Source organism: Arachis ipaensis, chromosome B09 (assembly GCF_000816755.2).
Source record: "Arachis ipaensis cultivar K30076 chromosome B09, Araip1.1, whole genome shotgun sequence".
Lineage (NCBI taxonomy): Eukaryota > Viridiplantae > Streptophyta > Magnoliopsida > Fabales > Fabaceae > Arachis > Arachis ipaensis.
Genome location: NC_029793.2, coordinates 8,906,601 through 8,921,088, shown reverse-complemented (window position 1 = coordinate 8,921,088; position 14,488 = coordinate 8,906,601). Strand labels below are relative to the sequence as shown.

At 27.3% G+C, this 14,488-nt stretch overlaps 1 protein-coding gene across 1 annotated transcript in view; it reads right to left on the bottom strand.

The window, feature by feature from the left end:
- Positions 9,788 to 14,488, bottom strand: part of LOC110266744 — a 21,186-nt gene continuing 16,485 nt past the window's right edge. The window contains exons 4-11 of the mRNA XM_021111735.1: positions 12,041 to 12,108; positions 11,849 to 11,933; positions 11,590 to 11,725; positions 11,344 to 11,501; positions 11,115 to 11,235; positions 10,789 to 11,030; positions 10,463 to 10,753; positions 9,788 to 10,163 (exon numbers count right to left, since the gene is read on the bottom strand). Coding sequence (XP_020967394.1) covers positions 10,723 to 10,753; positions 10,789 to 11,030; positions 11,115 to 11,235; positions 11,344 to 11,501; positions 11,590 to 11,725; positions 11,849 to 11,933; positions 12,041 to 12,108 — 841 coding nt within the window. The 3' untranslated portion in view covers positions 9,788 to 10,163; positions 10,463 to 10,722. The remainder of the gene's footprint in view (positions 10,164 to 10,462; positions 10,754 to 10,788; positions 11,031 to 11,114; positions 11,236 to 11,343; positions 11,502 to 11,589; positions 11,726 to 11,848; positions 11,934 to 12,040; positions 12,109 to 14,488) is intronic.

Below are 14,488 nucleotides of genomic sequence, written 5' to 3'. Positions count from 1 at the left end.
TAATCATTCAATTAAAATTACTTATTATAAATATCATTTGTACCAAATTTAATTTCAATTTATAAAAGTATATTAATAATTTGTCATGTTCCACTGGTTGCCTATAATATCAATCCAAGTGACATTAATTAGCAATGATTATTAGCGATTAGTCAGATAAATTTGAAAATTTTTCATGAGTTAATTAATGCCTATACTTTAAAAATGTTAATCAATGTTATTATACAGTCATTTTTCTATAGAACAGTCAGTCACGGATCTAAAAAATTTTGTGAATGGGGCGAAATATATATAATATAACAAATTTAATTACTCATGTTATGCACGTGATAAGATTGAAATTATAATTTTAAGTTGTTATGTTAAATTTTATTTTAATTATAATAATTTAATTAATAAAAGAATAACTTGTATGTGTTGTTTTTCTTTTCTTAATATAGTGTTAATTGTATTAACTATAAAATAGTTATTTAATCTACTTTTTTCAATAAATCAGGCATATATACTCAATATGACCATAAATAATCTAGTAATACTTAAATCTACTAACAAAGTTTTATATGTTGGTTTACTGTGAAGTAAGAAAATATCAAAATCAGCTCAAAATGAAGAACAAATTAATAGAGAAGCCTAATGCAGAAAGTTTTGTAATAAACAATAAATAATTTAAACCTATTGAATAACAATTCAATGCTATCATTTGATACCTGCAAAATATATACATGAAACAACAATGTATCAATGTTTGTATATAAAATTATATGATTAACGTAATTAATAAAATTGTTTGTCAAGAGAATAAAATTATACGAATTTTTATGATAATTTTAATATTCTCAAACTATTAATGTACAATAAGAATTCATCTATTAGTTCCTAGAATTTCTAAATTTTTTTAAGTGATAGTAATAAATTTTAATAAATAAATAGATTTAGTAAGACATTTTGTTATTACCTTTTTATTATAGGCTCTCAAAAACTTCTCTATATACCACATTCATCGTGCAGTTATCTTCTAAGTGTCCATAATCTTGCAACAGCACTCGCAGACCATCTTTACTCGTTACCCTTGATAACGCAACATACAATTGACCATGGGTGAAAACTGGCCTTGGAAGGTAAATTCCAACTTTCGATAGAGTTTGTCCCTGGGACTTATTTATTGTCATTACAAATGACATGATAATTGGAAATTGTCTTCTTTGAAACTTGACCGGCAATATTTCATTATTTGGAATTAGATTCAGTCTTGGGATAAAAACAATACTTCCAACTTTGTTACCAGTTAAAGTCTTGCATTCTATCACATGATTTCCCATTCTTCTAACTTGCATCCTCGTTCCATTGTACAAACCATTAGTTTGGTCTATATTCCGCAGCAACATAACAGGAGCGCCAACCTTCAGAACCAACTTGTGTGGTGGTAGACCTGAACAATTTATTCCATTTAGAATCTCCGGCGAGAAAGCATCTAACTCAAATTTCATATTTCCCTCTTCAGCACACACAGAGTCTGAACTTAAGTAGACTCTTTCTTATCCAGGTAACCCTGCAATCATCTTGTTGTTGACATCAGTGACACAATCCAAAGTTGGTGCAAGAATTGCTCTATCCTTGAAATAATTTTCAACGAATAAATTGGATAACATATCTGGATACACGAAATCAATGAGGTCATCCAAAGCTATCTCAGAGTTCTTAATCAAAATGTCAGATGGTATATGAACGATCGATTCATCATCTGTTGTATCACCAGCTAAATCATCACCAATTTTGAGTAGCCATTCTGCAAAATTTTTTAGTTCTTGTATGTTGTTGTTTTCACCTAGTGACAATCTCATGTTTTTTGTAAGCTTCAAAACCTTACAATTATGCCACAAATATGAAGAATTAATAGAAGACTGAATTATATCTTGCCTTGAGCCTCTGGGAATCACAGGTAAAATTTGTCTAAAATCTCCTCCGAGAACAACAACTTTACCTCCAAACGGCAAATGAGCATTATACGAATCTGAGCACCTTAAGATGTCTCTGAGGCATTTGTCTAAAGCTTCGTAACAATACTTACTTATCATTGGAGCTTCATCCCATATGATTAATTTGGCCTTAGATATTAACCTTGTAAGAGGACTTTCCTGTTTAATGCTACACAAAGAATCCTCATTTATGGCCAAAGAAATTTTAAATCTTGAATGTGCAGTTCTTCCATTAGGCAACAAAAGTGCAGCAAATTGGATAATAACTATATATTCGGTTGCCTGGTGATCACGTAGATAATTGAGTAGTTGAGTTACAAATTGATCCTATAGTGTGCATCTAATTTTTTCCTCATTTCTAAATAAAGGCGGAAATTAGAACAAATAAGTAATAATATATAATAAAAAAATTTGCATATGAATAGACAATTGTTACAAAATAAATTCTAATTGTCACATTTTAAATCTTCACATACTGCAAATCATGGAGATCAACCATAATGTAATGGCCACTTTTTCCTGCTTTTGACCATGATATAAGTTCTCCTTTTCCAGTTAAGAGTCCAATAATATCTAATTTAAAAAAAAAGACGAATTAAAAGCATGAAATTAAAGACAAATAAATGAAATAACATAATTAGCATAAAACCCCGATCGTATTTACTATACGTGACTCCTTCTTAAAGGTTATTCTACACACATGTGTAGTCGGAAGATAAATTCCGCTTGATTCCTCAATCAAAAAATTTGAGAAGACATAAAATTTCCCCTCGATCAGATCATTCTCAAACATCTTTGCCAAATAATTCTTCACTGAACAATGAATTTTATCACACTGTAAAACAAATTAAAAACGAAGACTATTAGCACTTATAACTCTATTAAATCGCACTGTGGTTGATTCCTCCAAGAGTTTACTCACGAAATAAAGTTAAAATGTGAACAGTAAATATATATAAACTGGACCTAGCATCACTCGAAGAAATCACGTAGAATAATCAACCTACCTTATCATCCATGAGAACCATTTCTAGATAAGCTGTCTTACTCTTGTCAAATTTGGATGGAACTTTTCATAACCTTATAATCCTTGTCCTTATTTTCCAAACCTTTTCATTATATAATCTACTACAGGTAATACTGTTGATAGAATCATAGCTTGTAGCCATTAGGTATGGAAAATAATAAAGAGAAAAAGAAATACGAATAAGATATGAATTTTGTAGATGAAAAATAATTGAAACAATTGACTATTACGACTTTTATATATATATATATATACACTAATTACAAACGATATGAATTTTTAATGGAGATACTTGATACTAATAGAAAAAAATTATATAAATAGAAATTATTTAATTTCAATTTTAATTTCATATAACAAAACAGTGGTTTTCAAAAATTATGGAATCTTTTTTTGACATATGTATTATGCCATACGTATAAATTATACGGGTTATTATATAAATTCATATATATGCATAACAAAACAGTTTAATATTATATATTTTTTACATTAATTATATGCCAATATTTTGAAAAAAGAGATAAAAGAAGAGATATATAAATATGTATAATATTATTGCTATATATGAAGCAGTTTTATATTGCTTTAATTACAAAGACTTACTATAATTATATAAAATTTAATTTGAGGAAATAATTTCCCTTGACATAAATAATATACTAAAACTGTTAGTATATTATCTTCTTTATGGTTATTTGAATTTATCAATGATTTTTTCGTGTAAATCGTTATTACCCAGTTTTAATAATTACTTAATATACAAGAATTTTTAATGAAAATACTGGATACTAATAGAAAAAAATTATATAAATAAAAATTATTAATTTCAATTTCAATTTCATATAACAAAACAGTGGTTTTCAAAAATTATGGAATCTTTTTTTGACATATGTATTATGCCATACGTATAAATTATACGGGTTATTATATAAATTCATATATATGCATAACAAAACAGTTTAATATTATATATTTTCTACATTAATTATATGCTAATATTTTGAAAAAGAGATAAAAAAAGAGATATATAAATATGTATAATATTATTACTATATATGAAGCAATTTTGTATTGCTTTAATTATAGAGATTTACTATAATTATATAAAATTTAATTTGAGGAAATAATTTCCATTGCCATAAATAATATACAAAAATTGTTAGTATATTATCTTCTTTATGGTTAATTGAATTTATCAATGATTTTCCCGTGTAAATCGTTATTACCCAATTTTTAATAATGACTTAATATACAAAATTTGAAATTAGAAATTATTATTACTAATTCAATTAACTGGTTAATTGAGTAATAATTGTCAAATTATTAAGGTACAAAATCATTGATTTACTCAATTGATTTTCATATATTATTTATATTTCAAGTAATAATTTAAAATTATATTATTTACCCAGTTAATAATACTATTATTAAAAATTATTTTTTGCATTGATTTTTAAATCAATTATTAAATAATTATTTTTGTTAAGATAATTGTTTATAAATTATTTCAAATTATATTTTGTTAAGATATAATTATTTAGATTATTACTCATGACACGGGTATAATTTCATTTTATACCAATTAATCAATTATAATTATATGACACGGGTGTAATTTTAATTTTATTTACGGATTATTTTCCGTAATAATATACAATATATTATTTATCGTGATAATTTGATTTGATTGATTTCTATTTTATTTATGTACATAAATAATTAAAATATATAACATAAATATCGTAATTATTATAATTCTATGATATAATTATAATTAACATATTTTATCATAATTAAATATTGATTTGATATAGTTATAATGAAAATATTTTTTCAAAATAATATAATCTACTATTATTCATCCACTAATTATTTGGCAATAAACCTTAATATGATTTTTTACATCTCCGTTATGAGAAATAAATACTTAGATATAATATGTAATATGTAACATATTACTACCTATATAAGTTAAGGCACAAAGACAGGATTTAATTAAGGTGATTGAAACTTTCACCAAACAGCCTCAATCGAAGAATATGACCTCAATCGAATAAAAAAGGGTACTCGATTTTGTATTAATTAGCTAGTCGAAGAAATAACATACTCATTCATTATTCATGTTTCATTATATTTTTTAAATAATATATAGAAAACATATATCCTGTGTATAAAAATGTGACTATTAGTAATTTTATTAATAAACCTTTTTTTAAACTATTACTAATTTCAATTTTAATAGAAAATATGAGGAAATAATTTCGCTTGTCATAAATAATATACTAAAACTGTTAGTATATTATCTTCTATATGGTTAATTGAATTTATCAATGATTTACACGCCGTGTAAATCGTTATTACCCAATTTTTAATAACTACTTAATATACAAAATTTGAAATTAAAAATTGTTATTACTAATTCAATTAACTGGTTAATTGAGTAATAATTGTCAAATTATTAAAGTGCAAAATCAATGATTTACTCAATAGATTTCCATATATTATTTATGTTTCAAGTAATAATTTGAAATTATATTATTTACCCAGTTAATAATACTATTATTAATAATTATTTTTTGCATTGATTTTTAAATCAATTATTAAATAATTATTTTTGTTAAGATAATTGTTTATAAATTATTTCAAATTATATTTTGTTAAGATATAATTATTTAGATTATTACTCATGGCACGGGTATAATTTCATTTTATACCAATTAATCAATTATAATTATATGACACGGGTGTAATTTCAATTTTATCCACCGATTATTGGCAAATAAATTGTCTTTAGGTCAACGATTTAATATATGTATAGGTTCATTTTTTGTCAAATATAATGAAAATACAAATAAAAAAATAAAGGATAAAAATAAACTTAATAATATCTGACACTACTTCATTTTATTAAATTATTTAAAAATAGCACATCCACAAAAAATAATCGTAATATATAAATTGAGGCAATAATTTAAAATTCTATAATTATAATTTAATTAAATGCTAATAGTAAAACCAAATTACCTAAACAATATTGAACCTATTCTAGTCCTTAGTCACATATAGTATAGAATCATTCTTGTAACGACAACCAATTGAAATAACATCATAAGTTTCAATATTTAGAATTCGTGCAAAATCAGACCATCCTCTTGTTAGATAAGCTTCATCATCCGCTATCCATGCAATGCGGCAAGGTATAGAATTGCCAATCGTTGAAATTGCATATCTGAATTTGTCACGAATTTAGCAAAATTGAACTGAAACTGAGGGAATTCAATTTCATTATGTGCTCCACTTCAAAGATTTTCGGACAGACGTAAAAAGCATGAAGGGGATGGAACTTGAACTTGCCCTATAAAGTTCCGTGGATGCAATTCCTCAATCAAAAATCGAGCTCCTCCTAAGAAATCTAACTTTAACCACATTCCATTGGGTTGGTCATAATAGGTGAGTAGATCCAACCATCCTTCGGTAAAGTAGACTATTGCCTCTTCTTTGAACGCTTACATCCATGTAGTTGGAACCCGAATCAGTGAAGACAACTCGATGAGGTATTTTAACTAGATATACATTAAATATATATTTTTTTAGAAAAAGACTTTAGATATCATATTTTGATATAATTTTTTGCAAGTAATATTAAAAAAAATAAGATCTTTTCATTCTTAAAAATTTATAATTTTATGTCAAGTGAATTTTTTTAAATTTTTTTAATTGTGAATGACTAAATTTTTTTTGAAAAATAAAAAAAAATCTAGAGATCAAATTTGGCTCTAAATATTTTTGTGCATCTTCTAAATATTTATTCAAAATGTTGACAAAACAATTTAGATTAAATGGATATGTCATTTGTTAAATACAAAATTTTTTTGTCACTTTTAATAAATATAATATTTATTAATTATTTTTATTGCAATTTTCAAATCATTCAAGAATTATTTGTCTTCTTTTAAATATTAAATTAGTAGTTACCTCTATTTTGAACAAATAATTAAATATATATACACGATACAATAGTGATATTAATTTTTTCCAAATTTAAGTATATAAACCGATTTTTTCAAATTTTAAATTTATTATTAGTTTACAATTATAAAATAACAAATCTATAATTATTTCACTCCTTCTTTCTAAAGGTTATTGTAACAACTTCGTTTAAATCTTGAATTACTATTTGTTTCTATATAATTGAAGTTGATGAGTGAAGTTTAATCATAATAGAATCAAATTTAATTATAGAGTAAAGGACATTTTTGTCTCTGACCTTTTTTCTCGCGAACATTTTGGTTATTGACCATTAAAAAATACTTTTAAGTCCCTAACGTCCTTAAAAGTTGGACAGATTAGTCCCTCCGTCCAAATGCCTCCGTCAGACCCAACGGAAAAAGCTGACGTGGCTCCTGTAATGCTTGTCACGCGTACGCGTGGGTCACGCGTACGCGTCGTATGACAGACTTTCCACTCACATGTACGCGTGTATGCGTCACCATGAATTCAGCAAATCCACATTTCTTTATGAATTCTCCACTTTGCATGCTTTTATCCATTTCTTTCAATCTATTCTTGCCTTCAAAACTTTAAATCACTCAAACAAGCATATCAAGATATTGAATGGGAGAAAAGTAAGAATAATACAGTCTCTACGTAATTAAAGAAAGTTACAATGATGAAACTGCTCTCAAAGTTAAAATTATTTTAGAATCCAACGTTGATGATTATATTATTACCTATGATTAATTTTTTATTTAATTTGTCTTTTTTAATGAGATCATAATTTATATTATAAAAAAATTACACTAAAATATAGTACACAAAAATTACAATTATAAAAGAGAGTACTAAAGATAATAAAAATTAAATATTTATCTTGACAATGATGGAAATAAATCTAAAATTTTTTTATGATATTTTTATATAGATATTTTTAATACTCTTAATATTCTTTTTTAGTATGCTATAATTTTACTATTATTATTCTATTAAAAAAAATAATAGGTAAAAAATGTATATAAAAAAAATAATTTCATAAAGAATAATAATATCCATGAGAGAGTACTAGAGAAAAAATATTATAAAAAAAAACAACAAAATTAATTATAAATTTCAATCTAACGTGAAAATGTAAATGCAAAAGCTATCATTTTTAGCTTTGGCTAAACTTGGGTTGAAGAGCAGAATCACGTTTACGTTCAGAAAAAGAAAAATAGCTAAAGTAAAAAGTGAAACTTTCAAAACAACTAAACCTATGTTTGCTTCAAACGCTAAGCCAAACACATCCTAAATTGCTAATTTTAATTTACTTTTCTCTCATTGGATGCCTTGATATGTTTGTTTGAATGATTTAAAGTTTTGAAGGCAAGAATGGCTTGAAAGAAATGGAAAAAAATATACAAAGTGGAGAATTCATAAAGAAATGTGGATTTGCTGAATTCACGGCGACACGTACGCGTGAGAAGCATTACGGGAGCCAGATCAGCTTTTCCATTGGGCATTTGGACGGAGGGACTGATCCGTCCAACTTTTAAGAACGTCAGGAACTTAAAAGTATTTTTCAATGGTCAGGGACGAAAATGTCCACAGAAAAAAGACCAGGGACAAAAATGTCCTTTACTCTTAATTATATTATGGGGCAAATAAATTGTTACCATGTGTTTTATCGATTTTTAACAAATTGATGGTGGTTCGATTCTAATAGTTTGGGACCGAAATCTACTCTTTTGCAGGTACCAATTTTTTCTATAAGTGCATCAAATGTCTTCGAATTAGATGAACATTAAAAGGGAATTGAGTTCGAAAAGTGCAAAGAACTGAAAAAAGTGCAAAATAAAGATTTCGAAAAGTAAAACTGACTGAAATCGAAATGGTTTGCATTGAATTTCAAACAAAGCAATTAAAACGCCTCCGACTGGGTCAAAGGACTTTTGACATGAAAAGTAAAAGCGCTGAAATGTAAATTAGATAATGAAATTAAAGTTGCTCGAAAGATAAATTGAACATGAAAAGTAAAGTTTTTGCAGGAATTATAAATGAAAAGTAAAGACAAGTGGTAGGCTTAAGTAAAGACAAGTGGAAGGATCCCTATAGAAATTTGACTCGAGACAGACTCAGAAAGTCATTGGAATGTGAGTGTGCGTGAGTAATTTCTGAAGTTCCAACCTCGATTTCCTAAGACTCACTAATATTTATAACTCACTTCCATAACCGACCATTTATTATACGATACTGTCTTGTGTGCAGATTTCTGAGTAACTATTCCCGCTCTTTTGCCCATAAACGTTACCAATAAATCCTTAACTTAGAGAAAATTAAACCTTCGACTTTTTCATTCGTATAACCGCTCATTTCTTCGTTCGAGTAATTACTCGATTTGTCAAAATACTAAAATCGAGTCCATGTCAAATAATTTTTACTTAATATTTGTACGTGTGGTTTTTTTTTATCTCTGCTCCCCTTCCAATACTTCGCCAACATTTCAAATCAGTTTAATCTTTCGAAAATAAATATTTCGACTAACATTATGTATTAATTAAAAAAAAATTTAAACTCCACTGGAACAATTGCCCCACATCTATAAACATAAATCCGTCCCTGCTATAGAATAATCGTTGCAAAACTAAGCTATATATGTCAAAGTCGGTATATGTGTCCTGGAATTGAGTCCAAACTTCAACATGTTTGACTTATCATTTTCATAGCTGGTTGGAAAGCTGCTTTGACTAATCACACTTATAATAAAATATAAATGAAGTTAACCACTGTAATTAAATAGATGTAATCATGTAATAAAAGAGGTCAAGTTCTAAACTCAACTATAGGATTATTAAAAGCGTTCACACCCATAGATACTACAAAAGTTAACACAACCTGAATAGACATTATTACAATATTGGTCTTCCAAAGATAGCTTGGACCAAATTAAAAGACACCACAGTACAACTGATGAGTGAAATAACTAGATTACAAATAATATCTCTAATATTCTACAACAAAGAGTAATACTAACAACACTAATCACTCACAACATAGTTGTCTTTGTTTAATTCAGTCTCGTCACCTTGTTACTTGACAGCTAACTATTAGGGCCCAATTCAAGATGCACACTTTGCTGGAGTCTTCTAACTAGAAGTTGTATGAAACTCGTCATTAACTGAATCCTGAAAGGAGCAAGTTTATAAAATCAATTACGATTTAATTTCTATGCATTACACTATTAAATGTAAATCTAAAAATTTAACATCAACATCTAATCATTTATTGTCACATAAGCAAAAACAACTACTTTTAACATTCACTATTTAAAAAGTTATATAAAAGAATAAAATTGATTAAATAATGATATAAGTAAACATTTTATAATATTGGTGCATCAAAATTAAATCGAATCAATTAGGGCAATTGGGTATAGAAACTAATATCAAAAGCTATTTAAAACAAATGAAAGTAAACAAATGACCTTCATCCAACTTGTGTCATTATTGCCAACAGTATGTTAGGATGACATTAATATATGAATTACTTACCATTAGTGAGAGTAAGGTTAGTTAAGATTAAGAATATATTAGTTAGAATTAATTAGTAGCAAAGAGTGTCTGATCATTTGTTGAGACCCACTTGGTTTAACTTGTATACTGTTAGTCTGTTACCGAAGTTGGAAATAATATTAGTGTCTTCTATTCTCTATCCTTTCTTGCTACCAGTCACTTTGTGGATAAATTATTGACAACTAACATTATTATCAACACCCTGCATTTCCAATTCTTGTGATGCTGCCTATACAAATGAAAATCATGACAATGAATAAATTGATTCACACATGCATTTTGTCCTCTAAAAAATTCACTTACAGCAGCATCATGGCCCAATTTTGCAATCAATTGTTCATCATCGGATATCCTCATAACATTATAGACATCATCATAACCGTTAATGTTCCTTGATGACACAGCAACTTTAATTAGAAGCTTTGTATCTATCACTGAATCAAGAGCTTTAGGATAAGTGTCTGCATCCTCACCATCATCCTGCAAAGAAGTAAGAGAGGTTATAAAACACTTCATAACTCATGAATGGATTTCTAAGTCAACAAAATAATTTTGAAGACTCACAAAAAAGTTTTCTTTTATCTCTGTTGCTGTCTTCCCAACAACTTGCATGGTTTCCCTATCCCACAGAACCAATGTTATTCTTCCAGTGAGGCCATCAGACACTATCACTTGAAACCTAAACCTAAAAAGGAGGAAGGGGGAAAAAGGAATCTTATAATAGAATTAGGGTATACTCCAAAATTGATAATAAAAAATAAATATGATACCAACATAAGAAATTGAATACAACCGTAGAAGAGGATTGGAATCCGCTTGATCACATTTCTTGCAATAAGATGGTTCAGCACCTTCTAGCTTCTGGAGACATCTGGTACATCCCTTGTAAAACCAATCATCTTTTCCAACATCCAAACGCACTGTACTAGCCAGAATCCAATAAGAACCCTCCTGTAATACAAACTATTAGTCATAATGAATTAAAAAGAATTAAACATATTACAGCACATTATGAATACAGAATTATAAATTACTATACATTTGCACAATTCAGAAGCTCCTCTATTGACTTCAATCTTACTAATTCGCCATTAATCTCATCACTCACAGAATAGCTAGGTTGAGATGAGAGATGACTTATATACTGCAAAGTAATCTGGCAAGTACTCACCAACCTTTTTATCCAGAAAAGGAAAGAAAAAAAAAAGGACATAGATAACGAAGATGTTTAACACATCTAGTACATAAACCATGAACTGCAAAAATGACATAAAAGCATAACAAAACAGTAAAATTACCTAATTTTGGAATCCCCAACTTCCTTTATGTAGATCTTCACATGGAGCTTTGATGCATAGTAACTACTCTGAACATGCACTTTGTCTAAGAAAAATAGAAGTCATAGTAAGATAGTGAAGTTATAGAATAAAACAAGGGTGTTCATGCAGTGGAATAGGTACACCATAGCCCAGGGAGAACCCAGGTTCTACCAATTGAGAGAGCAAGTCTCACTATCCTCGAAACGAGATTAGTTTCTTTGAAAAAAAAAAATAGTAGCCTGATGCACAAGCATTCCACCTTAACATAGGATCCAGAAAAGCCTCATATCCAAAAACAAACGAAAATTGAAGTTGCATATCCACCTGAATATAATCAAGAACAACATTACAATTTGTATTCCCTCGTTTCCAACCACCTCAGCAATTATATCTGAAAAGATGAATTAAACATGTATAAACCTGTGGAAAGGCATAATTTATGTATATGAAGACATGAAGTTGAAAAGTTCAATGCAAATAAAGCAAGGTTCATTAAATTCTTACCAATGAGTTCCCTGTCATCTATATTGCCATTTTGTTTAATGTTAGCAACAGGACAAAACTTCTTGACCAATGCCTTTGGGACAGAAGCATGTATTCTGCTACCCTGAAATTTGTTTTTTTTTTTTTTTTTTTTATATAATTAAAGTTAGTAAAATGTCTTATATAGTACTGAAAAGCAATTAAGTGTAATAAAAAAAGATAATGACCAAAACAATTGGACCTCACCTTTTTATCATGCAACACCATTTCAATAGCATACTTATCTTTAGCCGGAACCTCCTACAAACAAGCAACACACACTGTAAACCAAGTTTTTAAACATTGACATTGCACAGCAAGTCCTATGTATAAGGAGTAAGAACAAATATCTAGCAATGCTATAATAATGATTACACATTAGGAGACATTCATAGTCCATGACAATTAAAAGATGCATGATTGCAAGTAATCAAGGTCTACGACAATGCTTGGATTGGGTAATAAAATGTCAGATATAATATTCACGTTTAAATAGACCAATATCAAAGAAAACGAAATTATTGGGAAGGGACCATATGACAGCATGTTACTCTCTCTCTCTCTCTCCCCATTCGAAAACCAATTTTGGACCCCATCATATTGAACACCCAGGAGAAAAGATAGTAATTTTTCAAACGGTATCAAAATTAAACTTTCTATATTTGGATTAAAATTTGCAAACGACAATGTGTATAAAATTGATTTTATAAATTTTATTTTGATAAAAAATAAGTTGGTGTTAATGTAATTTATATTTGGTAATTTTGTATTAAAATGGAATATAATAAAATTAATGTTGTTTTGATTACATTATTCAAAATTACGTTTAGACAAAAATTATTATAAAAGGGAGTCATTCAAATAAAGATATCTAAAACGTCTTTTTTCAAAGACATTTTTTAGTAATTAAAATTTAACACATATAATCGATTAAATCGTGTTATTTTTGTCAAAATTAGGTCAGACAAATTAATTTAACAAAAAATATGGTGAATCAAATCTTGAACTGATCTAAATTAATATTATTTTTTTTATAAAAAATGACTATAATACCCTTATTATAGAAAATAACTAAAATATTCCTGTCATATATATTAATTTTGAAAATCCTAAATTCTAGTCATTTACTTGCCATAGGATTAGGATTTAGAGTTTTCAAAATTTATATATAGAATAGGGGTATTTTAGTTAATTTGTCTGGCCTAATTTGACAAAAATAACACGATTTAATCGATCACATATACTAAATTTTAATTATTAAAAAACATCTTTAAAAAGAGACGTTTTAAACATCTTTGTCGGAGTGACTCCCATAAAAAAAAAAGACATAAATTTATATCATTCAAAATTATATTATTTTAACACTCTTTGACTATCATTTCTTTTGAAGAGAATTAAAATTTATGTGTTAAAATTTAGTACTATTTTATTATTGATCAAGAGTACACTTATTATAGGATAATATCCTAATAAATTATATTATTTTTTTCTAATCATTTTTTATATTTTTTTAATTTTATTCCCTAATTCTGATATTCTAATAGGAATAGCAATAATGACAATAATATATGTTGTGCTTATTCAAATACTCTAAGATATTTGAGTTAAAAACCTAAAAAATAATCAATTAAATAACTAATACTACATGTAAGAAAACAACTAATTAAAAAAAAAAATTAGAAGACCATGGTGTGCATCGTCAACCAAACTACTAAAATGTCTCTCAGTATGCTATCATCAATGATTCATTTAACATTCTAATAGTTTTAGCTATAAGCAAGGAGCAATTGTATGGACATACTTTCGGATTTTTTGGCAGATTTACGAGAAGCATGAGCAATGTAGCAGGCATACTTTTTGAATTTTTGGCGGATTTACAAGAAGCATGAACAATGTAGCCAATAACTCTATGTATATATTCATTGATAAAAAAAAGCTAAGTTCTTTTATGTGTTTGTTAGGGCGCTATTATCCCGATAAAAAAAGATTTTTTATTGAAAAAAGTTTTTCTTTTATTTTTTAGCGTGTTTGGCAAATTTCTAGTAGTAAAAATAAAAATACTAGAAAAATAAAAAAAAATATTTTTTTTAGAAGCTG